Source organism: Ambystoma mexicanum, chromosome 1q (genome assembly GCF_040938575.1).
Source record: "Ambystoma mexicanum isolate Mex_15411 chromosome 1q, UKY_AmexF1_1, whole genome shotgun sequence".
NCBI lineage: Eukaryota > Metazoa > Chordata > Amphibia > Caudata > Ambystomatidae > Ambystoma > Ambystoma mexicanum.
The window spans coordinates 848016924-848044041 of NC_090922.1; the positions used below are offsets into that span (position 1 = coordinate 848016924).

General features: G+C 42.5%; 1 protein-coding gene across 3 annotated transcripts in view; it reads right to left on the reverse strand.

Moving 5' to 3' along the window:
- Window positions 1–21801: 21801 nt before the first annotated feature.
- Window positions 21802–27118, reverse strand: part of LOC138537920 (coagulation factor XIII B chain-like) — a 656126-nt gene continuing 650809 nt past the window's right edge. For 2 of the 3 annotated variants that reach the window (XM_069641489.1, XM_069641490.1), the window contains one exon: window positions 21802–22295. In XM_069641489.1, the coding sequence (XP_069497590.1) occupies window positions 22084–22295 (212 nt within the window). In that variant the 3' untranslated portion in view covers window positions 21802–22083. The remainder of the gene's footprint in view (window positions 22296–27118) is intronic. The other variant, XM_069641491.1, reaches the window with a different exon arrangement.

Consider the following 27118-nt stretch of genomic DNA (forward strand, 5'->3'; position numbering starts at 1 on the left):
TGCATCATTTCCGTTTGTTCTGGCCCATAACATTCTCCACTTAGCTCAGCCTTTTCTAATGTGTCAATGATATCTTCAATATTCACATGCTCATCTTTGCTAAACAGACTCTTCTCTGTTTGTTCTACATTTAGTTTGCTGTCAGAGCTGGCAAATTGTACCATTCTCCTTTGGTCTCACCTTTCCTCTGCCTTTGTACCGGGGCGGTTCATATTTCATTCTTGTATCTGTCTCTTCTAAGCCCTTATTTTTGATTCCTCAACACGCTTTGATGTCTTTGCCAAACGGTCTAGAACAAACTCCCATACTTTTGTTTTAATGTTTTATCCTTCTACATGTGGTGCATCATAAATGGAAAAGCTTTATTAAGTTAAATATGCTGTCTGTTAGGAAGTGTCATTGTCTATCGCATTTTGTTATAGATCTCCCTTTTTTAAAAAATATTTACATGACTCTGGTCGACAATTTTATAAATTACGTACATCAGAGACAAAGCTGTTCCACAATGTGAGGCACTCAGCTCTTTAGAACTGTGGTGAACATAGTTACAAACCACATGTTTGCCTCACCTACAAAGCAACCAGCGCTGGTATGCCAACCTCTCTGATGGAGAAACTAAAACCACTGGGCAGCACACTATCATCTCACACTAAGACCATCACCAAACTGGAAAATAGAGATGCTCGTAAGGAGAAAACTAGGAAGCAGTCCTCCTCATACTATTCTCTGATCCTCCGTAAATCCATCCGGTTCACAATTCGGACTGTGCCAAGTCCCCTTGAGTTTCGAAAATAACTGAACACCTGACTCATCCAAGAATACCTTGCTGTAACATAATTTCTGGTTATCTTGTGCACATCCCCATCTGCATATTTTAATGTAGTAATTATTACTAAGGTTTACTTGATGACTTGATCAATTCTCACTCCCAATGTTTTGCTCTATGAGCTGTACAGCGCTCCATTGCTCCCTAGCAATTTTTGCCCATTATACATATGTAATAATAATAATAATAATAATTATAATAATTATAATAAATATAATAATACTATTGGCTCTTCCACATTTATAGCAATGCCCTTTACTTCTTTCCCCTAGTCATATTCTCATTATTAACTGTTTATTAGCACTTCTTCTCAGATTTTGTATCTCATTTATGGTCCATTAACATAAAACAGGCTCGTGTTTAGTTTACCTTGACAACACTATTGGGTCTCCACCTCTTTCCTCCAATCGTTCTCAAATGTACTTCTGCTTTGTGCTATTTGCACCCAAATATTGTTAATGCAATGAAAATCCTCCCCCAAACCTCATTTTTGATTATTTTAAAACAAGCCCTGACTAATCCTTTCCCTTTATTTGTTTTACCCTTCCCATGTTTACCAGTGCTGCCTTCACTTTAATTATGAAGTCTTTTGTGCAGCTCAAGGAGGAACACCAAACTTCACATTCAGCTGTGCTTAAGAACCCCTCTGGAGGTTTCAATAAGGTATATTACTTATCTGGAAATACACAGATGGGGGGTTTAAGGGGAAGTGGACCACTACTTCTGTTACCTTTTTATACAGGCATGGCACATGTAAGATATGATAGCAGCAAATTGTACAATCCCTCAGTTAATCACCAAATAATCCAATTTGAAAGCAGGCAGCAAAGGTACAGACACTGTTTTTTTCCATAGAGCCATGCAGAAATTGACAGAATAACTGGCATAGTATTCCTATTCCAAAATTGAGGCTCTCAAGGACAGAAACCTCAGGATTTTTAAAAGGATTTTACACAATGAGCTTTATACAGCAAATGCAGTATGCTACATCTAGTTGGTTACATTAACAATAAAGGTTCCAATGGTGCATCCTTTACACTTGGAGGGCAAGGTTTTACAGCACTGCTTGAGACCCGTAAAATTCTGCCAAGGCTACTCATGTTAAACAGACCACTACCTCTAGCAGATCTTTCGATTACACACAATAAGACTTGATCAGACACCTAGGAACCACTTGACCCACTTTCCGGTTCTCAGATGGAGTGTGTTGCCTTCAGTGATGACATTGAGCTGGAAAGTGGGTGAATCCGCATCCTGGACAGAGCCTGACCAAATATTTGCACAGCCTTATGGGCTTGCATATGCATGCATACAATCAGCTTCTTCAACATACCACCTTCCGAAACATGGCTTCAGATGCCGAATCAACTTGTATCATAGCTGTGGCTTTGCTCTGTCAGGGGCTCTTGTATGTACATGGCTCATGCAAAAAAATTTAATATTGTTGATTTCGACAACAGCATAATTTAAATCTCTATTCACTCCTGATGTTGTGTTATCTACTTCCATTATCACAAAACTTTTAATCAGCATTCTCTTAAACATACAGATGGGGTATTATTAGTACATTCTCTCACTTCCACATCATTCTGTAATGTTGGTCAAATCGCTCTACGATTTGAATACTCTTTGATCTGGCAAGAGCATACCTAAATATGTACTTATTGTCTTTTTTTTCCCCAAAATAATCTTATTGAGTTACTTTTATTGCCCCTTTACTGCTAATTTCAAAATGTTCAACATAGTGCCACATTTTTAAATCAATCTATAGTGGTTCAACCTTTTGTTTAATTGGTGGTAATTCTATTTATTCTAAAAACAATGAACATTGTAATGAGCTGACATTTATTCTTGGGTGTGCTGAGTTAAAAATTCCAAAAGAACATCTTTGAGTTAATTATACATAATCCCTGAAAGGTGGCTCACTAATTGAAATATCCATCAACGTATCAAGGGAACCACCTTTTTACAGCCGATAGTCATGAAAAATGTGATGGATGCATACATTGTGTTTAGATAATCAAAGAACGGTTACAACTCAGCCAAGTTGACACATAATTAAACTTTAGAAAAACATTTCTGTTCAAAATGCACCTATTTTTACCAGTATGTCAGACATATTTAATAAACAAATGCATGGACTTGTCAAAAGACCTTTTAGAAAGGTTGTCACTATTGATTGTCCCACTGGGACATTGGATGTTCTTCTTGTTATGCTCTCGTGGTTTCTGTTTGCCAGACAAAAGACCCCTCAATCTTCAGCAAGATTTTCCCCATTTGCACTAATGTATGAGAGAAGTAATTGGAATATCCGCAAAATTATTAAAGAATGGTGTGGAGGCTGGTGGCATTTTACTTCAGGTCTGTGGACATAAATGAGCCTCAGAGAGTGAAAGATGGCAGTCAGCATTGTGGCAATGATGCAGATGCCGCAGTCATACTGGGGGAGGTGGCTCAGAAGAAATAAGGACTGGAAGGCAAATGAACATGAGTCTGTGCAAGGAAGAAGTAAGCCAGATTTGATCATGAAGGCAGCATTAGCATAGATCACATGAATGTTGAGTCCACTGTTCTATTTCAGTTAGGTGTGAAGGAAAGCTCCGAAAGAGAAGGTGATGTATTCCATGTGAGTGGGCCAAGCGTGATGGATATTGAGATTTTACATCAGCTTTAAAAAGGTTAAACACCATCTCTGTTTTTGATGCGCATCCAATGCCTCCAATTGACAAACTGCTTGAGCATCTAGGAGATCCAACTATGACACCACTTTGTAACTTACCAAAGCAGGGCAAGAAGATACTGCCTTTTCAGAACCACAAGGTCTGATTCCATTAGTTCACCACCCTTTGGGCTTTTTGGAGCTCCCCAACATTTCAGAGGTTCACAGATCATCACTTATACAATCACTGAGATGGTGCAGCTGCCAACCTGGATGATTTCATTATACACAGTACCACACAGTACCATCTGAGATGGACTTCTGGAATAACTCAGACTGGTATTTTCTACTTTCTAAGATGCTGGACTTCTTCCCAATCCAGCCAAATGTATCCTTAGTGCAACATCCTACCTGGCCTTCTGACTCCCAGAACCGTTGTCAGTGTATAATCTCTCCTGTAGGTGCCTGTTCCCGTCCCGCCTGATTGCTTCACCAAAAGCCAGCAATTGAAACAGCCAAGCAAGTGCCAAAATGGCGGGAGGGTTATTTTCTGTTTTGTCCCGTGTGGATGTGTGGCGGTCACCTCTCCGGCAAGGGGAACTAGTGGTATTCCTTTGCTCCCCTGTGTGAACTAAATGCTGTCTATCAGGTGCTCCCCTTCTCTCTCCTGCAGTGACTATCTTTCCCTCTAGTTCCCCCACCAAATCCTGTGAGTATCTGCAATGTTGGGTGAGCTGAGCAGCAAAGGCGTTCTTGGGGTCTCAAATGGACGACTGATCTTTATTTTACTAACTGGACTTCCTACCATGGTATTTGATAGTCACTGTTGTGTCTGCTTTAGGGCTCTTGCCTCTAGGTAAATGTCTCTGGAGGCTTTTGTTGGATGAAAGCAATCCTAAAATCTTTATGCGCACAAGACTAATCTAGTGTCTCTTTGCACTTTTCGTTTTCAGGTCCTGATAAGGTGGAGTCTGGGGCGAACCAGTAGAGTTTGATGGTGGGTTGCCACTAATGATAATGTTCAAGGTAAGTAAAGATGAAATGCAGTGGAGCAGGTCAGTACCGCACAGAGTGCAGCCCGTGTTTCCAAACTCACTATTCTGACCTGATCTGCTCTCTTTGTCTTTCTTTCCGTTGCAGAGCATGTGAGTGGCGGAGACCATGGCAGGATATCAGGGCGGGATGCGAAAACACAACGAAAAACAACAGGTGAGTCCCGTAGCATCCTCCAGACAGGGGTCCTGGAATAATCTGCAACATGTGCCGATGGGTGGGGCCTTATATAAGCTTTCAGCAAGATTCCTTCAACCTTGTTGATGTCTGTATGAACGTATCTGGCCTACCTGATCTTTCTCGTGAATGTCTGTCTGGCCCTGGCTCCATGCATGCAGTATGCTGGCCGGTGTGTGCATCTTCCCTCCTTGCCCTATCCTTGTGTGTGCAACGTCCTGACCATGTAAGGCTGTCATGGCACTAACCACCTTCTCACTCAAATACTTGGGATATCACATGGCCAACAGAATGTTTAAAACTCAAGATCCAGGCAATTTGAAATGTTTCCTTGTGAAAAAGAAGAAAGATCTAGTCTCTAATGTAAACACTACAGGAGATTTGTTACTGAGTTTTCCACCAGACTATTCTGTTAACAGAATTGTGGAGTGAAAACTGTCCCATTGTGTTGCAGTTTATTGAACCAGAGGTGTAAGCTCTCGAAGAACTTGCGATTACTCTGTGTCATCCTCCAACACTGGTCACCCTGGATTTCCCACTATCATTTATGTTAGGGAGAATTCTCCAGAATGGCTAATTTCCCTTACCTACTGAGTGCCTCAGCAGCTTTACTGGATTTCAAGAATTTATTTTTTTCACCTCGTAAGAATGTGAGCCTTTTTTCCCAATCTTACATGTGTTTTGCTGTGTGTTTTACATTTTTGTGTTCATAGACTGTGGAGCCTCACCTACTCCATAGGCATCATCTTTTTACAGTGTGTCACACAGCACCTTTAGTCCAGTGACACAGGGTTGCCTTTTTCAGACTTCACACTTTAAACTCCATATTCTGGGACTGACTACTGTCTCTCAGAACATGTAAAGTTGCCATTGAATTTATTAACCTTTATAAATTCACAGACCCAGTACAAACTATTTTACATAGAGTACTGGAAAGTGTTAATAGTTATCCCTTTTTGTCTATCTCTCATGGAACATTATTTTGTTCCCCTTTCTTTAAGATTTGGCTGGTGGCAGTGGTATCTACGATATTTTTCTTACCGCGGTCTATGAAAATAGCCTTGGTACTGTTTTAGGCTATGTTAGTAGCCTCAAACTTAAATCCGCTGGACCTCATTTACTTTTATTTGGTTCCGGCTGGGTTTATTCACCATTTCTTTTTGTAAAGGTCTTTCTCATGTTTTACTCTGCACGCCAAACCAGGTTTGGTTCCTTTGTTAACCGTCCTTTGGCAGGCTTCTGGGCAGAAGCCCTCCTTAGGTGCCTGAGAGTCTGGGGGGACAGGATGTGAGTGAGGGGTTTTAGGCTGCCTGCACAGGGTTCCCTTGGAAATGCAAGTCACACTCTGGTTTGATTGGCTAGGTGACTGTCCTGCCAGGAGAGCCTCCTTGCTGTGTTGAATGGGGGGAAACTGCATAAAAATCAGGTCTCTGGGACTTGGAAGGCAGAGTCGCCACTGGCTCGAGAGAACATAAGAGAAGCTGAAAGAAGAGGACCACTACCACGACTGACCCCCCGGTGAAGCCCTGCTGCGGGTCCAAATCTCCAAACTTCGACGACAGAGAAGATCTTCAAGGAATCTTCTTCCCTTGAGCTAGTAGGACCAACCAGTTTGCCAAACACCAAGCAAGGCCTCCCTCCCCTGGTCGAGTTTGCTGTGCACAGCTGCAGTGAACCTGATAGCCAGGAGGACCGGACGCGGTTTGGGTTTTAAGGAGTGCACCTTTTATTCATTGCTTTGCTCTGCCGCTGGTTTTTTCCCTGGGCAGTGCAGGACCCACCAGTCTTCCTACTTCATGTCAGTTCGACAGTCGCGTCAGGAACCGTGAGCCTGCAGGACCTGCCAGGAACTTCTGCCTCAGCTTCAGCCTTCTTCTTCATTTAAGGTACTGTTCTAACCTGGTTGTTCATTCCATCCAACCACGGTGAAAGTGTTTGAAATCTTTTGCCAATCTGAGGGCTTGTCCTTCTCTACTCTTTTAAATAACTTTTCCTTCGACCAACTTCATTTCGAACTCTTGGCAAAGACTTAACCGCGAACCACTCTGAACTGTGTGATCCTCTGCAAAGTCTCTGAACCATTAACATTGGCCCAGGCCTATTGATTTGAATCCTAGTTGTAGCAAGCCTTTTCTAGATTGCCCTGCCTACTTACTTGTTGCTGCTGGATTTTGAATAATCTTGTTTTTCCCTACCTTTTAAATTGCTGGAGTGCCATTTTGCTCACACTTCATTTTGAGCTTAACTTGTCCAGAATTCATTGGGTGTTGTGTAGTGTATTAAGAGTGTTATTTTTCTGCTGCTTTATTTAGTGAACTGTTTCACAAATGAATGTGTAAATAAATCTATGTTCTTTTACTCAGAAACCTTGAGTCAGTGTGTGTTTGAACCATAGTAATTGCTGTCCTTTGTGTAACTGTTGATACTGCTCACTTTACTCTTGAGATAAATCTGGCTGTCCAGCCATCGCTACCAATTTACTGTGTAGTGGAGGCTTGAATAGAGACAGAGAAGACAAGTCCACCCTGTACATCAGCGTGAAAATGTTTCTTTGTGTGGTTCAGTATTTCATCATTGAGCTGGATTGTCAGCCATCAGATTGACGGTATGGGCCTTCCATTATTATTTAAAAGAAGGGAGATAGTGATCCGTCATGATGAGATTAGAACAAGAATATGAAGTGAAAGATATGCACATGAATCCTTGTCCTGAAAAAATGCAGAATGTCTTTGAAAAATTCAGAGTTAGAAAAGCCACCCGAATACATTTCTGTTTCGACTTCCTACTTCTTTTATGGCCTAACAGGATATGTGTTAGATATGGGAGGTCTTTTTTCAGAATTCAGAGAATATGTGTACGTTATGGGAGGGTATATGCGATGACACGCCAACAGGACCAAGGACTTCGCACCTTAAAGAACAAAAGTGAAACAAATTGGAGACTATGCCCCTCTAGTGAGAATAAAGCTAAATTAACTGCACTTTCCTCACATTACAAAAAAGAAATCTGCCAAGCAAAACGCAACTCCTACGACGAACGTATTGCTAACTCAAACTCAAGCATGAAAGAACTCTTCTGCATACTCAAAGAACTAGAGTCTCCTATTGCTATCCCGGACGTCGGCACCAAGGACAAATCCTGGTGTACAGATATACAACAAGCCTTAGCGCATAAAATTGACACACTTCAGAATAAAATTCAACTAAAAAAGAAGGCTCTAAACTTACTGCATTCACCTAACACTCTCCTGCCCAACGAGCCTCCACCGGCACATAATACCTCATTCCACTTCTCTAAAATGTCCATCCTAGAGGTAGAAAAAATTATCCTATCTTTGAAGCCCTCAAACTGCAAAGGCGATATCTGCCCTGCACAGCTAATAAAAGATACTGCTAGAGAACTCTCCCCCTTTATAACCAAACTGATAAATGCCTCATTTGCTACAGGTACTATACCTGACAACCTCAAGCAATCCTGGGTGCTACCACTCCTCAAGAAACAGACACTTGATCCCCTCATTCCTACAAACTACCGGCCTATTACCACGGTTCCATTTTTATTAAAAATATTGGATAAGGCCGCCTACACTCAAATCCAGAAGCACTTAGAATTGCACAAACTCCTGGGCAACAATCTGGCTTCCGTCCACTGCACGGAACTGAGACTGCCCTAATCGACCTCAAGTCCCAAATAGACGAGTTGAGAGACAAAGGAAGGACAGTACTCCTGCTCCTACTCGACCTCTCCGCTGCATTCGACCTGGTCAACCACAAGGTCTTATGTCGGCACCTTGACTCTGCAGCTCACTTCTCCACGGACGCTATCAAGTGGATCGAGTCCTTCCTGAGTGAGAGGACCATGAGAGTCTTCTCCCCCTCAGCATCAGCCGATCCTACACCTATCCTATGTGGTGTTCCCCAAGGATCCTGTGTCTCGCCTACCCTCTACAACATCTTCACTAAGCCACTGTTCGACGATCTGGACCAGCTGGGTATCACCTACACTAACTATGCAGATGATACTCAGATTCTCTTACCACTTTCTGGGGATTACGGTACAGACATGGGCCTAGTGAACAAGGTTTACCTTATCATCCAAGCATGGATGGCCACTCACGGTCTATACTTGAACGATGATAAGACTGAACTAATAATATTGGGTTCGCAGGCCAATATCAAAAAATTAGGTCAAGAATATTCATCCTTCAATATTGACGGCAAGACTATTAAAGTCTCCAAGGAAGTAAAAACCTTGGGATTTTACTTGGACTTCACACTATCCTTTGACAAGCAGGTCAAATCCCTTACCTCGGCTACGGCTTACACATGCAAACTTCTTAGAGCTGGTAAACCGTTCCTCTCCGACAATAGTTGTCTGATCCTGGCTAGAGCTCTTATACTCTCTAGAATCGACTATTGCAATGCCCTCTACATTGGGGCTAACAAATCTACTATTCAAAAACTCCAAACGCTACAGAATAACGCCTTAAGAGCAGCCCTTGGCATAAACAAGAAAACCCACATCTCTGCCTTGAGACGTCAACACAAATGGCTCTCCACATCCAATAAAATACTTCTAAAAACACTCTCTTTGACACACAAAGCCTTGAACAATGCGGCCCCTAGCTACCTTATAGACAAACTCCAGAGAAGAACTTCTCTCAGACCAACTAGAAGTGGGAACACCAATTGCCTAAATATCACCAAATACAAACTTACTACCATCGGGGGTAATGGCTTCACTGTTAAGGCTGCCAAAAGCTGGAATTCACTGCCCCAGGAGTTGAGAGCTGACCAACCATATCCACTCTTCAGGAAAAACTTAATAAAACACATCACTGCCACCAATCCTTAGCCTCCCATCACTCTCTCCTCTCCCCTGAGAACACTAGCCTGCAATTAAGGAAACTGTATATCTTGCTATATTCTTTCTTTATGTATATATTGTAGCCTGTGTATATGTAACCATAAAAGTTTTATATCCTTAGTGCATGTACCTTTGCTTCAGTCCTTTTGTTCATATTGTATATATCCTGTAGTCATGCAAAAATTGTTCATCTTGCTATATGTAAATTCTGTAACCTGTGTATACGTAACTATGTAAGCCTTGCATTTCCTTGTCGTTGCGCCCTTTTACTTACGAGTCTGGTGCGCTTAACAAATGAATAAACAAACAAACAAACAAACAAACAAACAAAACAGCCCTGATTCCAAAGATGTTCTTCCCTCCCCATAGATTGTTGATAACTCCTGCAGGCCCATGGATGATAAGAGGAACTGTTGAAAGGAAAGAAGGGGGTGCAAGCAGTTCAGAGTGCCAGATGCAAAGCTTGAGTGATGGCAAGAGATCCGGAGAATGATATAAGGCAGTGGCAGCAAAGTAAGAGGTAAAATGATAATTGAAATTCATGGTAAGAAAGAGAGACTGTGGATGTCTGACACCAAAACAAGAAGAAGAGTTGTTGGTGCACTCCTAATGTTAGATTCTAAATTCAGAGAATATCTTTATCAATATGAGAGTTTTAAGGTGCAGGGGAGGAAAATGGTCCAGCCATAGAAACACAAATATGCAAAACAACGGAAAAAAGAGGATCCGAGATTGGAAACCTCCCGTTCCCTGCACAATGTTATCTACCGTCATTTGACAGTGAAAAGAATGGTTCGGTCAACATTTTTTATTGCCCCTACGGGTCGGCCATGTGTTTTTAAGCCTAAATCGCTCAATTTTAGAAAAATGTCCTATGGACCTTACCTGAGTTTTCGTCCAATAAACGCAGGCGAAAACAGGCAGTAGGGCGCCGCCATTTTGTGATAATCCTATCACTTGCCGAATCGCCCTGGCTGACCTGCACTTACGGCACTAAATCATATCCCCCACCCCTGAGCCTGACATTATCAAAACATTCATATTCCCCGCCTCTCTCCGTGACGTTTCTGTGCTGCGTAGGCAAACGCGCCCAGTCGTCTTCTACGCGACTTCACACAGAACCCGGAAACCAACACAGATCAGCTCACAACACAGCGCGCCACAATTCGGAATATGAAACTGTACTTTAAAATCAAACAGCAACACGGTAAATTTGGTAAAGTACATTTATTTGGCATTAAATGTTTATAGAATATTCAGCAATTGCCATATGAACTCCTAAAGTCATTTATTTTCTTTTATCTCTATCCGCAAATCCGTAAAAGTTTATCGTGAGTCACGCGCTGTTCCTTTATGGTACACAGGGTGTTGGTTTTCGTTCAAAGAAGCACTTTGAACCGCAAGGCTGTTCCATGAAGTAGGCACTAGGCCAGCGTAAAGGTTGATATGTTGTTTCTAGCCGCTAGTACCACGTAAGGTCATATGGGCCCTTGGCGATCGTCCCATAAGATCATCAGGATTGTGCAGTTGTTTACATTAAGCTGCAGCTGGCAGTTAAAAAACCATCTGCCGGTGTCTGAAACTGGTGGCAATGGTAAAAGGGAAGGCTATACCTGTTTTGAAAACATAAAATGTATAATTAGTCTCGCCAGCCGATCTTTATTAATATTATTCATTTTATTTATTACGGCCGAGCAGAAACTATTTGCTTTCAAGGATAGTGCAATGGAGTATGTTCGGCTCTAAAATCAATGCGAAAACTAACGAAATAAATGGAGGTTAGTACACAATGAGAAACGACTTTTTGTCTACATGCGTGTGGAATGTGGACCTGCATGCCCATGTGCCCGCTACAAGGACGATCCCACAAATGTTTTCAAAGCTCTTCATTCATTCATTTATTCATGCATCCATTCTTTAATTCTTCATTCCGGTATAAAAGTGTCTAAAGAGTTACTTACATTATATTTGCAATTTCCATTGTGTCTCTGCGTAATACAGTCTGTAAATCCCACTGTGCCCTTGACAACGATTTTCCGTATACTGAACTAACATGAAACTCGGTCTAGTTTCAGAATTTTCTGCCTTATCGTCTCTTACGTTATTGCACACCCCAACCCCTCTTCAAATGAAGTTCTTTCGGCATGGTCCCTGTCTCTCAAGGTCAAAAAACAATAGAACCTTATACTGCCAGTGCGAGTTGTGGGCCTCTTCAGGGCGCCAGCTGAAAATCAAAGCCGCTGACCTTCACTAGAAATGAGCATACATTCTTTCTTTCCAACATCCCGTAGTAAAACCATCTGTGAGAACTTGAAGTTTCGAATCCATCTATGTAGTGCGCCTCAATGTGCAAATGCGAACTGGCTTGTCTCCCATCTGCAACGGCTCCCTTGGCGCGTTCTAAGGCCCCCAATTTTGTCCTCGTTGTCTGCAAGCTTTGAAGCCCCAAAGAACCATAACTATTGAGACTTTTAATTTTTTGGGGAAGGTCACGGAAAGTATAAAGTATGCGAGGAGTTGAGTTGAAAGTGAGATTTATTGTTTGTTTGTTTTATTATTTGCAATACGCAAGCCTCCCCTCGGTTAACAGTGCCCAGCATTTAGAAGAGATTGCGAAAATTAGTTACATCAACAAAAATATATACATACACATATAGACAAGGTCAGCAATATGAGGTGAATAGAGAGAGAATTCAAAGATGACACCCAGGTTGTTCGGCACCCAAGATGTTGAAGGTAGGGGTTAGGGTTAGCATACTTTGTATGCACACTGCACAATAACATTTATTTACAAAAAGACAATCGTATTACAATTATTTAAACCGGGATTTGTACTTCACAACCAGCTCTCCTTTGGGTGGACATGGCACAGTGGCAATGTGGGTGGCAATGGATCAGTGCTGTGCACAGAAACGTTCAAAATTCCACATCTGTGCTTCTCTAATACAGCAACAATAAGGCTTTTCACAAAGTCGAACTCCATTTCGTCATAGACTGGTTTGATCACCCATTGCTTACTTCTTTTTGAAAGGGCCTTAGTGTAGCGAGGTATCCTTACATTACCCTTAGTCCTAGATTGTTCACGGCTGAGATTCTCGTTATGGGCCAAGGCCGCTAGTAGAGTCCTATGTCTCATGCCCTGTATGCTGAAATGCAAGCGCTTTGGCCTGTACTTTAGGCACATATTGTGGAACACCTCCAAACCTCCTGTGTGACAGAATTCTGTCCGTCCCCTCAAATCTCTTGATAGAGTTTTATCGAAAACAATCTTCTCAATGGCTTTGTGTGTCGGTGAAGATGGATGCAACCGCTTCTTCTTCCGTGCCTCCACTGGGGACAAAGGGCCATGTTAACATTGGTGGAAATGTAGGTTTTCTGACCAGCGGTGCACGTTGGTACAGTGGTGCATCAGTGACCGCCATTTTTCAAGTAGTATTTCCACTGACCCTTCACAAGTTTTGGAGCTCCACCAAAGATGGTTGCTGATAGACTGGGACCACTCTGAAATACTTTCCAAACCTTTTTTTTTCCCTGCAGCCGAGATTTTCTTTTTGATTGATTTAGCAAGATGCCATACGTCAAATTGATGTTTAATATGTGGGAACTGCTCTCTCATTGTCTTGGCAATTGAAACGTGTCTGTCCGTGGCTATGAGGTCGATGTGCATTCCCCTCGATTGCAGATATTCCACTGATTTTATAAATCCTAGCTTTTCCATGGCCACTGAGGATGTACATTGTGTTACCTGCACGACCACCGAACTCACAATTTTCTTACTATCCATGTCCTGAAAGTGGTAGGTGCAGTACTTGGCAGAAAATCCAGGGCTGTCGCACTGTCCATCGCCGGCTAACCAGAATCGTTTGCCTTCGAATGTACTTGCTAGAGACAATTGTTCAATTTTCCAAGCATCACTAATTGCCGGAAACAGATAATCATGTTGGTATTTGTAGTACTGCGTTTTTTAAATGAAATGGAGTCCCGCAAACTGAAAGAAAGACTTTAACTTTCTAAAACTGGAGCCACTAAAAAGTGATGCAGCTGCACACAGTAGATTGCCTGCTGGCAGTTTCCCCAGCATCGGTTGTGCAGACCATGAGAACGTATGATGTAATCTACAGGCGGCATGTATTGTGACGTTACTGCCTTGTTTTTGACGAGTCACATGAATCAATGGCTTCCTACACACTTTCCCTCTGACGGAATGCCCACATTTCAGCATACTTATAATATCCATCAAACAACTGTCGAATACTATGTATTTGCCCTCTTTCATTAGACTGTCATCCTGCGTCAAAGTTGTTTCGGCCTGTGACGTTGAGGACATTTCACCACATTTGAAAGAAATATCGCTGCTATCAAGTTCTGATGCGTCGGTGAATGCTGCTGCTGGTTCATTCTCTGTCATTTCAACATCTGCTACTTCAACATTGATGGGAGAACACAACAATGTCGACAGCTTTTTTGGTGGCAATTTTTTGGCGGGTGTAGATTGTGTAAATTGATCTGCGACTACTTCAGAGCTATCTTCAATACATCCAGTATCATGTTGTTGCGGTGGTGCGGTCGTACTGTAGCAATGGTCCTTTACAACTTTACTGAATTCTCGGGACACATTCATTTCATTTTCTGTGCATTTGACATGAGCATCCCGAGTCTCAACGCGCCGCGTCTGAATTAATAGTTCCTCCATAGCCTCCATAGTGTAAATGGTCTGGCAAGCAACATCTCTCATTCGCTTCACTGTCTGTGTATGTATAGTTCGTAGACCCACGGGTAACTAGAGGACAGATTGGAAAAGGGATGTTCAGTTTAAACACAAGATAAAGTATAGTACAATTGACTTGAAAAAAAACATAAAATAGTCCCCAGCACAAAAACATTTCTAAAGTTATGAACTGTTTGTAACTAACCTTATTTTTGTTTCTTTTCTTTGCAACTTTTTTGACTCGACCTTCAACATCTGCACGCTGTTGCTCCGATACGTATCCGCATGTCTCCCCTTCCTCTTGCGCTGCAACGACTATATTTTCTGTATTCGCATAGACAGCACGGAATGAGGCTCCATCGACTCCCTGAAACATAGTATTTTCATTACTGTGTATCAAAATATTGTTAGCATAAAACACACGGGAGGACGAACACACATGTACGTCTCAATAGCCAAACACGATTTAAACATTGTGTGGAACAATCAAACGACAAGTATTCGAGCTCTGATGACCTAGTTTGATGGAGCTGTCAGTATCCATACCTCTGGCTCTGCATGGACTGCCACAAATGATTGTATTGAAGAGGAGGCATCAGCAACTCCCTGAAACACAGTACTTGCGTTAGTATGGTTTTCAATATTATAAACATAACACACACTTGGGGTCGACAGCACAGGTACATATAAAGAGATAACCACAAATGTTGCATTGTCTAAAAGAATCAAGGAATATTTAAATATGATCAGATTTATCGACTTATTTCTCCGATTTCTTTACATCTGCATCATCTAAATGGGATCTTGTGATTGTAGTGGAAGCTCCATTGTCTCCCTGAAACACAGTACTTGTGTTAATAGGGAAGAAAGTATAGCAAATGGAATCACGTTATATGATCACGCTCGATGGAGCTGTCAGTATCCATACCTCGTGCTGCTGAAGAATATCTAGGGCTGTTGTCAATGTGATGCGCACTTCCGAAAGCTGTTGCGCCGATTCGTATCCGCATGGTCCCGCTTCCACCGGAATTACTTCAATGTCAGGCTCCGCAACAAGTGCGTGGGTTGACGATTCAACAACTGTCTGAAACATAGTATTTGCATTAGTAAGGATTACAATATTGAAAACACAACACACGCTTGCGGTCGACCGCACAGGTACATATCAACGGCTAACCACAAATGAAACATGGTGTAGAACAATCAAACGACAAGTGTTCCAGTCCTGATGATCACGGTCAATTGAGCTGTCAGTATCCATACCTCGTGCTGCTGAAGAACATCTAGGGCTGTTGTCAATGTGGTGGATGCTTCAACATCTCCCTGAAAGACAGTACTTCCATTAGTATGGATAACACTAATTATAACTGAAAACAAACACCAGGGGATGACAACTAAGGTGTATATCAATTGGAAAGCACTAACCAAACAATTAGTAAAATAATCACACGATACATACAAACTCTTACTTGACATGCATAAAACAAGTCTGTAGCGGAATAGCCAAGTATGATTACCTGATACGCACTAGAAGTGGTTGATAACTGCTAGCACAAGACGGAAGTAGAATGTTCTTGCTTCAGATTCAAGGGATAGTCAAGAAGTTGTAAAGGTAAATTGTTTGATAATGAAAAGCCAACTTTTAAAATTGCCATGTAAGGAGACAGAATACTTGACTAATGCGCAATATAGCACAGTTCCCTGTGCCCATATATAGATTTCTGTTTGTGGGTTATGAAATCTAAAAATAATATATTATTCAAAAAGCTATACACTCATATCAATGTCGAAATTGGAAACAACACCTAAATTATCAATGAATCCATTCGGCTACCTACACACTACCGCAAGGCCTAAAGCTAAAAACGGACGCTTGACTCACCAGTGGCCGATTGTGGACGAATAGAGTGGGAATAGCGTTTGCGAGCAATTTTCGTGTCGATCGCCGTTTATTCTGTTTTGTTACCCAAGATGTGGTGTACATGTTCAAAGGAAAGTGCCGGCTGCAGATGCGGTATCGATCACCCCTCTTGTCCTCAAAGACTTGTTGGACTCTACTTTCCAGCTCATCCAGTGGATATCCGCAATGTCTGACCCATTCTCTTATTCGATCAACAGTTTTCGGGAATACATGCATTGTAGTGCCTTCAGATTTAGCATGGGTCTTCAAAGGGCAACCGCTAATCGAACAGGCAGGCATTGTTGAAAATTCTGAAAAGTAAATATCAAGATTATTATAAAACCTTGATGAATAAAAATGTCATAAAAAGTAAATGAAACATACCATGCTAAATGCAAGGTTTGTTTTGGTCACCCAAACTATACCAGTTCATCATGTGCGGCTTGGTATTTGTATAAATTACAGACATTTTTTAAATTATGTGACTAAACTCTGAACATGTGACTCGTCCCTTGGATGTTGTGTCTTGCACAAAAAGGAACCATGCTTACATTATAGACTGGACCCCCGAAGGATGCAATTCGATGACAATTGACACAGATGAAAATAAATAGATCTATTGATAGCATAACAATTGAAACTCAAGTCAATAGCAATGAGACCAATGGCCATAGCTCTATTGGGTACTGTAATCGCAAATAGATAGAAATGTAAAAATGACCGAAATATGACTAGGATACATGGCCTTACCTTGACCAACAAACAGTTGGATTCAGCAGGCCGAGCAGTGTGTTGCAGGAGAACAGGTAGATGGCCACAAGTAGCACACTGACGAGTTTGCTCGAAGCGGTCACAGATAGCACGACGACGAGCAGATTAGCATAGATCTCAGTGCTTCTCAGGTAGAAGGTTCAGGAGTTGACTTGCAAAGCACAAAGATGTTCCCATAAGACATATCAAGTGGTTTATAAAGTATTAGAAACAGGGGTGTGTTTGTGAATGAATGACGTGTGTATGTCGTGGTATTATGTGGTTTGCAGGGGAGGCCTGCCTGGAGACACGGGGTCTGAGGAGGCCATGTGAGTGATGGTGGGATACCTTTTGAAGTGTACATGCCGTTTGGCACCTTGGCCGTTTGCGCCCGTGACAGTCCCCCATGCCAGCGCTCATCCCCGGGTGCGAACCGCCTTTGATAGAGGGGGTGGGATGGATGGGCCTGGGGCATGCAGATTAGGCACAGGTAGACTGCTGAATGGAGACACACTTATGTGGATTGCAGGGGGGCGGCCTGCCTCAGGGGAGGCCTGCCTGGAGACACGGGGTCTGAGGAGGCCATGTGAGCGATGGCCCCTGGGCGTGGGATACCTTTTGAAGTGTACATGCTGTTTGGCACCTTGGCCGTTTGCGCCTGTGACAGCCCCCATGCCAGCGCTCATCCCCGGGTGCAAACCGCCTTTGATCGAGGGGGTGGAATGGATGGGCCTGGGGCTTGCAGATAAGGCGCAGGAAGACTGCTTAATGGAGACACACTTATGTGGATTGCAGGGGGGGCGGCCTGCCTCAGGGGAGGCCTGCCTGGAGACACGGGGTCTGAGGAGGCCATGTGAGCGATGGCCCCTGGGCGTGGGATACCTTTTGAAGTGTACATGCTGTTTGGCACCTTGGCCGTTTGCTCCCATGACAGCCCCCCATGCCAGCGCTCATCCCCGGGTGCGAACCGCCTTTGATAGAGGGGGGTGGGATGGATGGGCCTGGGGCGTGCATATAAGGCACAGGAAGACTGCTGAATGGAGACACACTTATGTGGATTGCAGGGGGGCGGCCTGCCTCAGGGGAGGCCTGCCTGGAGACACAGGGTCCGAGGAGGCCATGTGAGCGATGGATCCTGGCTGTGGGATACCTTTTGAAGTGTACATACTGTTTGGCACCTTGGCCGTTCGTGCCTGTGACAGCCCCCTATGCCAGCGCTCATCCCCGGGTGCGAACCGCCTTTGATAGAGGGGGGTGGGATGGATGGATGGGCCTGGGGCATCCAGGCAAGTGTGTGGGAGCGAGGGGCCATCAGGCCCCTCTCATCCTTTACTTCTCAGTAGAAACTCGTACCAAGTGCCTCCAGTAGTGGGTTCGCCCCTTGCCCTTATGTAATGTTAACTTTGGATGACATTTGCGTAGATGGGAACACTGAGCAGGACAGGGGGCATCCATTTTCGTACCAAATTTCCACTCCATCTTGGTGACCAGGCCTCACTGCAATAGTACAGCGCGCAGAGCACATGGCCCACACCCTCGTTCCCACTCTGACTGGAAAACTCCAGAGGTCTTTGCAACAGCTAATAAATGTAACACATCACTCTTCCTCTGAGATCACGGTCCTGCATGTGAACCAGCCTGAACCAAGCACATAGCTCGTTCATCTCCACAAACGTGTCCTTGCCCACGCACCCTCGCCAGTGGAAACTTACTGCCATTCTGACCCTGTGTCCCTGCAAGGTATTCTCTTCATGTGCCAGACCACTGACCACGCCATGATGCCCACCTAGCAGATCCCCAACTAACATTAGACCCCTACTACAGTATATCATTGCCTATCAATAACAAATGCCACATACCGGAGATTCTTGTGAGCACAGACCCACACTTCAAACAGTGTATTATAGTGGTCAAGACCCTTGACCTAAGGCCTGTATAATCCAATGTTAATTGATAGTATAGATATATGTGTGACTTTTATAGAGACATAACCGACTGAAAGACTTTGAACAAGTGTTATTTAGCGCATGCATTATTGATAATATATTATGTTAGCTTAGATAGTGACCACCCCGCTTCACAGCGACCTGAACTTCACCCATTCCGAGCACAGCTGTCTGACGTCCATCCTTGAATGGAGACACACTTGATTCATTTAAAAAATCAAAACAACCGTTGTTAAAATATATGTGGTGTTTTATTTTGTATCTTATTTTGATGACACAAAAATACAAGACTTTAAACATTGTACAGTTCAGGTTGCAGCACAGCGAGAGAAAATCCCCTGTACTGACCGCTGTCACTCGGGAACGTTTCTCTTATGGCACGAACGGCACAGGCAGGTATCACTCTTTGAACGCGGTGTCCAAGCCTCCCGTGAAGCCACCATGTCAAGGAACGATAGGCCACCAGCCTGTACCACCTGAGGAAAGGAATGAAACAAACTGTTTTTAAATGACCAAGATAAGTTTAATAAACGTTTGTTGTCAATGACAATTCTTGTAACTAATGGCATTCTGCTCGGACAAATGCTATCTAGACACTGCACACTATTGAACGACTTTCGTGTGTTACAATGATATGTATATGTAATTTTGGATATAGTAGAAGACCATGAAATAAGAGTGGCATGACAAGAAGAATATACATACTCGTTACTCGGATTGCGAGGACGAACAGTTGCGCGAAGTTCGTGCATAAGCACCATCATTATCCTCAACACGGACCGTGTGAGGCAGGCTGCCCTGAAGTCTGGCAGCTCGGTGATGCATTGCGGTCGTGGCTTGCCTTCCGAAATGTAGGCCACGCATCCCGAGTTTTCACAGCAGCAGCAGTTTTCCTCCTCGGTTGGCATTAGCTCGCACCGATTGCATGTGCACCAGGTGGAAACACCGTCCATGCGACTAGGTCCAGGCTCTTCAGCTGTTGAATCGTCCTCCCAACTGCTGTCCGAAGACCCATCGTTTTCGCGTGTTTCCCTTTCCAGTAGTTCCTCCTCGGTATACTCGGGCTCGTACATGTAGGGCATAATTGTATCCATTGTGTGTTCAGAGCACAGAAACGAGTCACAGAATACTCAAAGTTCACAGAGAGAGGAATGGAATCGAAAATCTGCTGCTGTGTGTTGTGAAACGGTCTGTTTATACTTATTGAGGAAAGAGGCGTCCTGCCATTTCCATGGCGACACGTCATTAGCTGAAGCACAGCGAATGTTGACACGAGACGTGCTTTGGCGTTGTGAAATCGGCGGTACGCGTCTGCTGATGACAGGCTCAGGGGCGGGGGATATGATTTAGTGCCGCAAAAGCAGGTCAGCCAGCGCGATGCGGCAAGTGATAGGATTATCACAAAATGGCGGTGCCCTACTGCCTGTTTTCGCGTGCGTTTAATGGACGAAAACTCCGGTAAGGTCCATAGGAAATATTTCTAAAATCGAGCGATTTAGGCTTAAAAACACATGCCTGACCCGTAGGGGCAATAAAATGTTTTGACCGAACCATTCCTTTAAAGAAGCATTTCGAAATGTAGAGTAATGAAAAAACAGTTATACAAAATGTTTACATACACAATGCTCATAAAGACAATCTTTACGGATTAAAAGGAGAAATATTTATGGCAGCCATAGATATTGGACACCTGTATATCTCTACTGAAAAAATTGTGTATTCATTAAATATTTCTGGGATCCTCTTTTTCCATTGTGATGTCTGACACCAAAGCCTTTTCCAGTAAGAACTGTTAGGGCGGAAACCACCATGTAGATGATACTAAAATGCTTCAGAACAGGGCTAGAGAGGCAAGATAAAAAGGAAGCACCTGTTGCGCTAGCATTGGGGAGCTACAATCAGCCTCCCAACCAAGGGTCATGAACACCCCCCCTAGAGGAGAAGGATAGACTCAGTCGAGAAATTACTCTGTTTGGGCAAATTGACCCTGGACATGAAGACTAGGAGTGGAGAAAACAAAGGATCTGGAGAAGAAGAAGTGAACAGAGAAGAGCTGTTAACAAGGCCAAAGCACAAAGGTGAGAAATTCAGGTTAAGGGGAAGTATTGTATGCTAAACCTGATGTTAAACGTTCTCACAGCCAAACCATGAATGAGACTTAACAAGGAGTGAACCCTGCCTGAACCTGATATGCAATGTTCCTGGAGCCACCACAGAAAAGGCGCGTTATAAGAAGTGATTCATGCCGGAACCTGATGATCAAGGCTCCTGTAGGCAATACAAAGACAGAACATATTAAAGTGAATCAGTGAACAGTGGGACTTGAAGAAAAAGGACTCAAGAAAAAGCAAGCAAGTGAATACCACAGGAAGCATTGTGTAATGGGAAATGAAGCCCAGTGTTTCAAGGGTTACTGAGGATGCGAGTACCCCAAGAATCATTTTACACTGGGACATGGAGTGTGAAGAGACACATTAACCCATCATATTTGAAGTCTGAAGTCCCAAGAGATATTGAAAAAGTGAAACTCCAGTGAACCCTTGTACCACAGGACATGGAATCCAGAGGACATTGTGGGTGAGACCCTGTGTGCCTGCTGAAAGATATAAAATTGAGTTCCACACTACTTGACAGCCTAGCCTGCGTTCTCTACAAATAAAATCTTCTAACACTATGCTTTGAATTGGATCATAAATCCTTCAGGTCTGTGGCAATATGCACAGGTGTTACATAAAGATGTGTATCCTGCTTCTTTATGTGAATATCTGTTTTGTGTATTGTGGCAGCTTAAATAAAATGTGTGTAAACTCAGGTTACTAATCCACGCATATCCCCCAGTGAATTCCTCAGTCTTTCCGACCAAAATATATATTTCATTTCTTCATTATAAATAAGAATCAGATTATTTTTAATGTGTTCAATTAGCACAACACTTTATTTCAGTGACAATATTATTGATGATGACTACATATTTCTTTAAGTTCATTTGTAAATAGAAATTTCTGACAAGATGGATATCACGATATTCATTTGAATGATATATGGTTACAGCCACCTCAATAGCACAAAAAAACACACGTTTTCTAATTCGTAGATATTTGTGTGTATCAATTAGCAGAGAAAAATAATACCAATGTTATTGTGGATACAAGAAATGTGAATAGATATTGATAAATTCTAAATATTAAAATCATGACTTTAATGTGTTTGAACTGTATATGATACTGAGGTTTCTAAAAATAATAAACCTACAATTAATATAAGTAAAGGAATAACTGGACACATGTTAGATGAATATAGAGACACAGGACATGCTTTCCAAATACAATGATCTCTCGATGGAACCTTCAGTGTATCTTCCTCATACTTGCTGAGAAACCAGTACAATAATGCTCTTTTATTTTGATGTCCTGGCGTGGGGGAAAGCAAATAAATATCGATTAGGGAATGGAGTGATCAGGTTAAAAACAATAACATTGTGCATTTTACAAGAAACACATTTTTAGTGTTAAGAAATAATGGAAGCGACTTATGGCTTAAGCAAACACAATGGTGGCACTTAGTCATACCCAGAAAATGTATCTGCATTATTCTGAGTCGTCCAAGTCCTGACCTGTGCGGGTGGTCCACATCACAGCTAAACACCTTGTTGCCTTCTTCCTAAACATAGTATAACAGATGCCATCCTTTTCATTTCCACCTTTATTACATCAACTAGTACATACATATATTCTCCTGCGTGAGAGAAGAGTGGGCTCCACGACTGTGACGAGGAAGAGTAGGATTTAGAATAATGGAATTAGCAGTAGGTAATCTGGCATTTACCCTTTGTACATCTTTCTCATCCTAGTCCTCATCTATGAGAAAAGAACATGTAGAACAGATAGGTAGCTATCAATTATACAGAAGAATTCCACCGGTGTGGAAAACACCCAATAATTTAAAGTTACAATCTGTTGTTTATGGCTTCGATTGAAGACTATAGCCACAACAGCAAACACCAAATGTCAAAGCTACCGGCGTTGATGCCCCCAAAGATTATGATGAAACTCATATTCCTCTGCAATTACTTAACAGCCTACCTTCTATTGATAGGGGGTGCTGAGGGGGCTATAGCCCCGGGTCTTTTGGTTGTAGCCCCGGATAGAAGCTCAGGTGCTACAACCAACATGCTACCTAGCCCCAAGTCCCAACAGTCCCAACATGAGCTTAGCCCCTGATCTTTTCCAGACCTAGCAACACCCCTGGCAGCGCCAATGGGCTCCGTCTCCTCCCGGAGAAAAAGTGTTGCGCTACAGTCTCTGCCTCTATAACGCGTCTCCACATGTACAATGGAAGGCACCAGTCGCTTTCCCTGTGTGTGTTCAGAAATGCTCCATTGCTTTGACGAGCAGAGCCTTCACGCACACATAATCACCCAAAATACCTACAAGGCCACCACCAGTTGTACCTTTGCTTAAAAAATGCATAGGTGACCATTGACTCTTGGCAATTACACACATTGTATGCATTTAGGTGCTAACGTTCATTTGATAGGAAGAATGACTTCTTTGCAACCTGAAATGTGTCACCCTGAAACAAGTACAGTATACTCATTACATTTCTACTGCTTTTGCGTGAGTGAATACAGGCCTCCCCCTGTGATGCTACTTTAGGCGATTTATAGTGGAGCATTTCAATGTCATGCAGAGTTTCAATACAAATAGCACATTTCAATATAGAACAACCATTTCTGTATTGTTCATATGGTTTTGAACAAAATGGTACAAAAGGTAAAGTCTTGTATAGAATATTCGAGCTGGGAAATTATGGAGCACTCAGAATCACTCCTATTTCGTCATCAGGAGGATTCATGCAGAATAAGTGTGGGTGGTGTCAGTTTCAACATTATGTAAACTTCCCTCTATGCTCTGCTCTTCCACAAAACTCTTCCTCAACTTTCTTAAAAGCGATTTTGCCTGCACAATATTTGCTTACATGCAACCTTGCAAGTAACGCTAATGGCCGTTCAACATTTAAATCCTTAGCTGATTTTTTATACATTTCAAAACCGAGAAAGAGCGTCCACAAGATGCATAGGTGACTGGCAAAGTTAATGCTGAGCGCATGCACTTTGCCATGGTGGCAAAACCCCTGCTTTTAAGAACCTCAAGAATATCAGCTTAGGTTGGAACATTGCCATTGAGAATGGTTTTGGAAACAGTAATCACAGACATTTGTTGAGAAGCATGAATGTCAAGCGAGGGGTACATTGAATTTAATTGCAAAATGGCTTCAATGCTCAGGAAAGCTGCAGACTCGGGCATAGTCAATTCCTCCACTCGTCTTATTAGACCTCTGTTGTCTATAGTAAAACGATGGCTCAACTCAGCCATGAATCTATCTAGAACTGGCAAAAGAAACGTGCGTTTTTGATTCTTGTTCGATTTTATTTTCTGAATGGTAGTGCCGCCCTAGGGTTCTAGTTGTTACAAAACCATACAAGAGTGTGTTTCATTTTCGTTTCCTTGGGCATCTAACAGGATGTCATTTAAGGGCCGAACTTGCGGTCTCCCTTGCTACACATGTGGTCTCCCGTGCTACGCCAAAAACAAAAATCCATTTTTCTTTTTTAAATGGAGATCAGTGTTTTGAGTGCTTGCTGCTGTGATGTGTGTTTGATCTGCAGGTTACAGGTTCGACTCCTGGCAAGGTCAACTCTGCCTTCTATCCTGCTGAGGTTCATTAATGAGTACCAACACAGGCAGGTTGGGTGATATTGTATGTATATTTATTCTATATGACGCGCTTAAGCGTAAGTCATATATAATAACACATCATTATCGTTTTGCCTTGGATGTCTGCTTGCATTTCCAATAATTTGGTAATATGGGCCTATATGCACTGATATTAACGATACATATGGTGATCCATTCTTGTATGAAATGTATATAACTTTACAGTGAAATCATCATCATTTTTTTCCTAGTGTACTTTGAAACAATGCTGTGTGATGTCACTTCCTGTTTTGTCAAAGAGTCGAAGGCTGAGTTCTATTGCTTCCCCTGATGTCACTTCAGGTGGGGTCAAATGACATCACTTCCTGTGATGTCATCAGAGGTCAATGGTTGTGTGATGTCACTTTCGCTACCCCTGGCAATTTGGTGAAATGACATCCCTGGCATCTGACACATCTATACCAATTCTTCTTCAAAAATCTATAACCAGCTGCCAGATTCTGTTCCAATTATGATGCATAACTTGCATGCTGCTTATCACAGCATCACACAGTGCTTTGGCCTGTGAAGCATGGATTTGAGGCCACGCAATTTTTTGAGTCCATGAGTGACAATAAATGATCAAATATTACGAGGTTGGCCACAAAGTCAACAGTGTTCACAGCAGCGAGGAGCCCAAACCCCTCTATCCCACACTGGCACTCACATAGACCTCAGTCCGGAAACTGGAAATGCTTTCCAGCACATTCATCATTTCCTTAAATCGTTCTTTTACAACAGTGACAGACTGCCATCTGCAAGCCCACCTTGTGTCCGACAGCTGAACTATCACATTTGCAGTTGATAGGCCTCCTGGAATGTTACAAAGAGTACATCCACAGTGGTCTGTGAAATGTAAACAAATGAACTCTGGAGGCCAGAAAATAAGAATTCCTCAGATGACTCAACATCGTGGACAGTATCCACCAACTCCAGGGTAAGGCGTGTGCAGCACAATGAAGGTATTGTGGCTTTGGAAGTTTCTGACGCATCGTCACTTAACACTAGCACCATGATACGCACTGCACCACTACATTGACAACACACAAACCACCTTTTTGCATGAATTCAAACAATGCATCCGTTAGACTATTGGCATGTACATATTGTTGGAAAGCCCTTGCGAACTGCAAAGCTGTCATTTGCACCACAATAACGTGCACACATATTCAACTGCGCCACTTTAGACGCATACCGTGCTTCATCAGCAATAATGCACCTCATGCCAGCTTGCTGAATGCATGTACTATATTTTGCAATATATGAGATGCACGGATAGCTAATAATTCATTTGGAATCTCAAGGCTAACATAATCACCATTCTCTGGCATACTATCACATTCTGATGCAAATACAGGATCAAATCCCTTCTCAAGGTGAATTAATTCTAGAAAATGACATTTACCAAGCGACTCGTCAGCTTCATCTTTCTCTGAATGCTAATCCTGTCCTTGCCAAATAAATTAGTAATTTTTCTGAGATGGCCTATGTGTTTTCTATTTTCAGACACTATCATTTGATGGGATTTTCACATTTTGGCTAAAAAACGGCCATATCTTTTACTTTGTTTGAAAGCCTCCCAGAGAGCCATGCTGTTGAAATGGGTCATGTATCCGGATTGCTTCTCAAAACGGCCCAGTGTGTGTTTCCAGTTTCTTAAATCAATTGAAACAAAAGATGCTGCTACATTGTGGTGAACTGGAGAGAAATCAAAGCAGGCATAGGAGAAATGTGCATCTTTCTCAAGGCTGAACCTGTGCCACGAGAACTTTGCGTACCATTCAAGACAAAAGGACCAATACTGTTGGCGACTAGTTCAAGACAGAATTGTGTTCAAAACCTTAGCCCTGACCTATAAATGCCTATCTAATACAGCTCCCAAATATTTCACATGCACAATTACCAGAAACCAGTCTGACAAACCCACAAGATCATCACTTACACATTGTCGCATAGTTCCCAAATTTAAGCTACAAAAAGCAGGGGGCAATAGCTTTCCTGTTTTAGCCGCTAAATTATGGAACTCCATGCCAGTAGAGAGTTATGTGCCAAACCTTCATTGTGGGGCTTTACACAAGAATGCCTTTAAACTACTTGTGCACTAACTTACGCTCATCACCTATATATGGACTAGCAAACACGCCTTAATTCACTTTGACAATACAACTGTGTCACAAACTGTAAAGTTGTCTGATATACCTAATCTTGTGTGATATCACACGTGATGATATCTACCAAACTCTCCTGTAAGTAGTTTGCTGCTGGCTGCTTGTTACCGTAACTGTAATGCAAATTGTATAAAATATCTAATTCTGTGTGATATCTAACCTGATGACTTAGGTCAGCATCCTACAAGTGCATTGACCTGTAAGTAGCTTGCTGTTGCCTGCCTGTAACTGTAAATGTAATGCAGTTTTCTTGAATGCGCCCAGACACCTAAGGATCAGGAGCGCCCTACAAATGAACAAATAAATTAA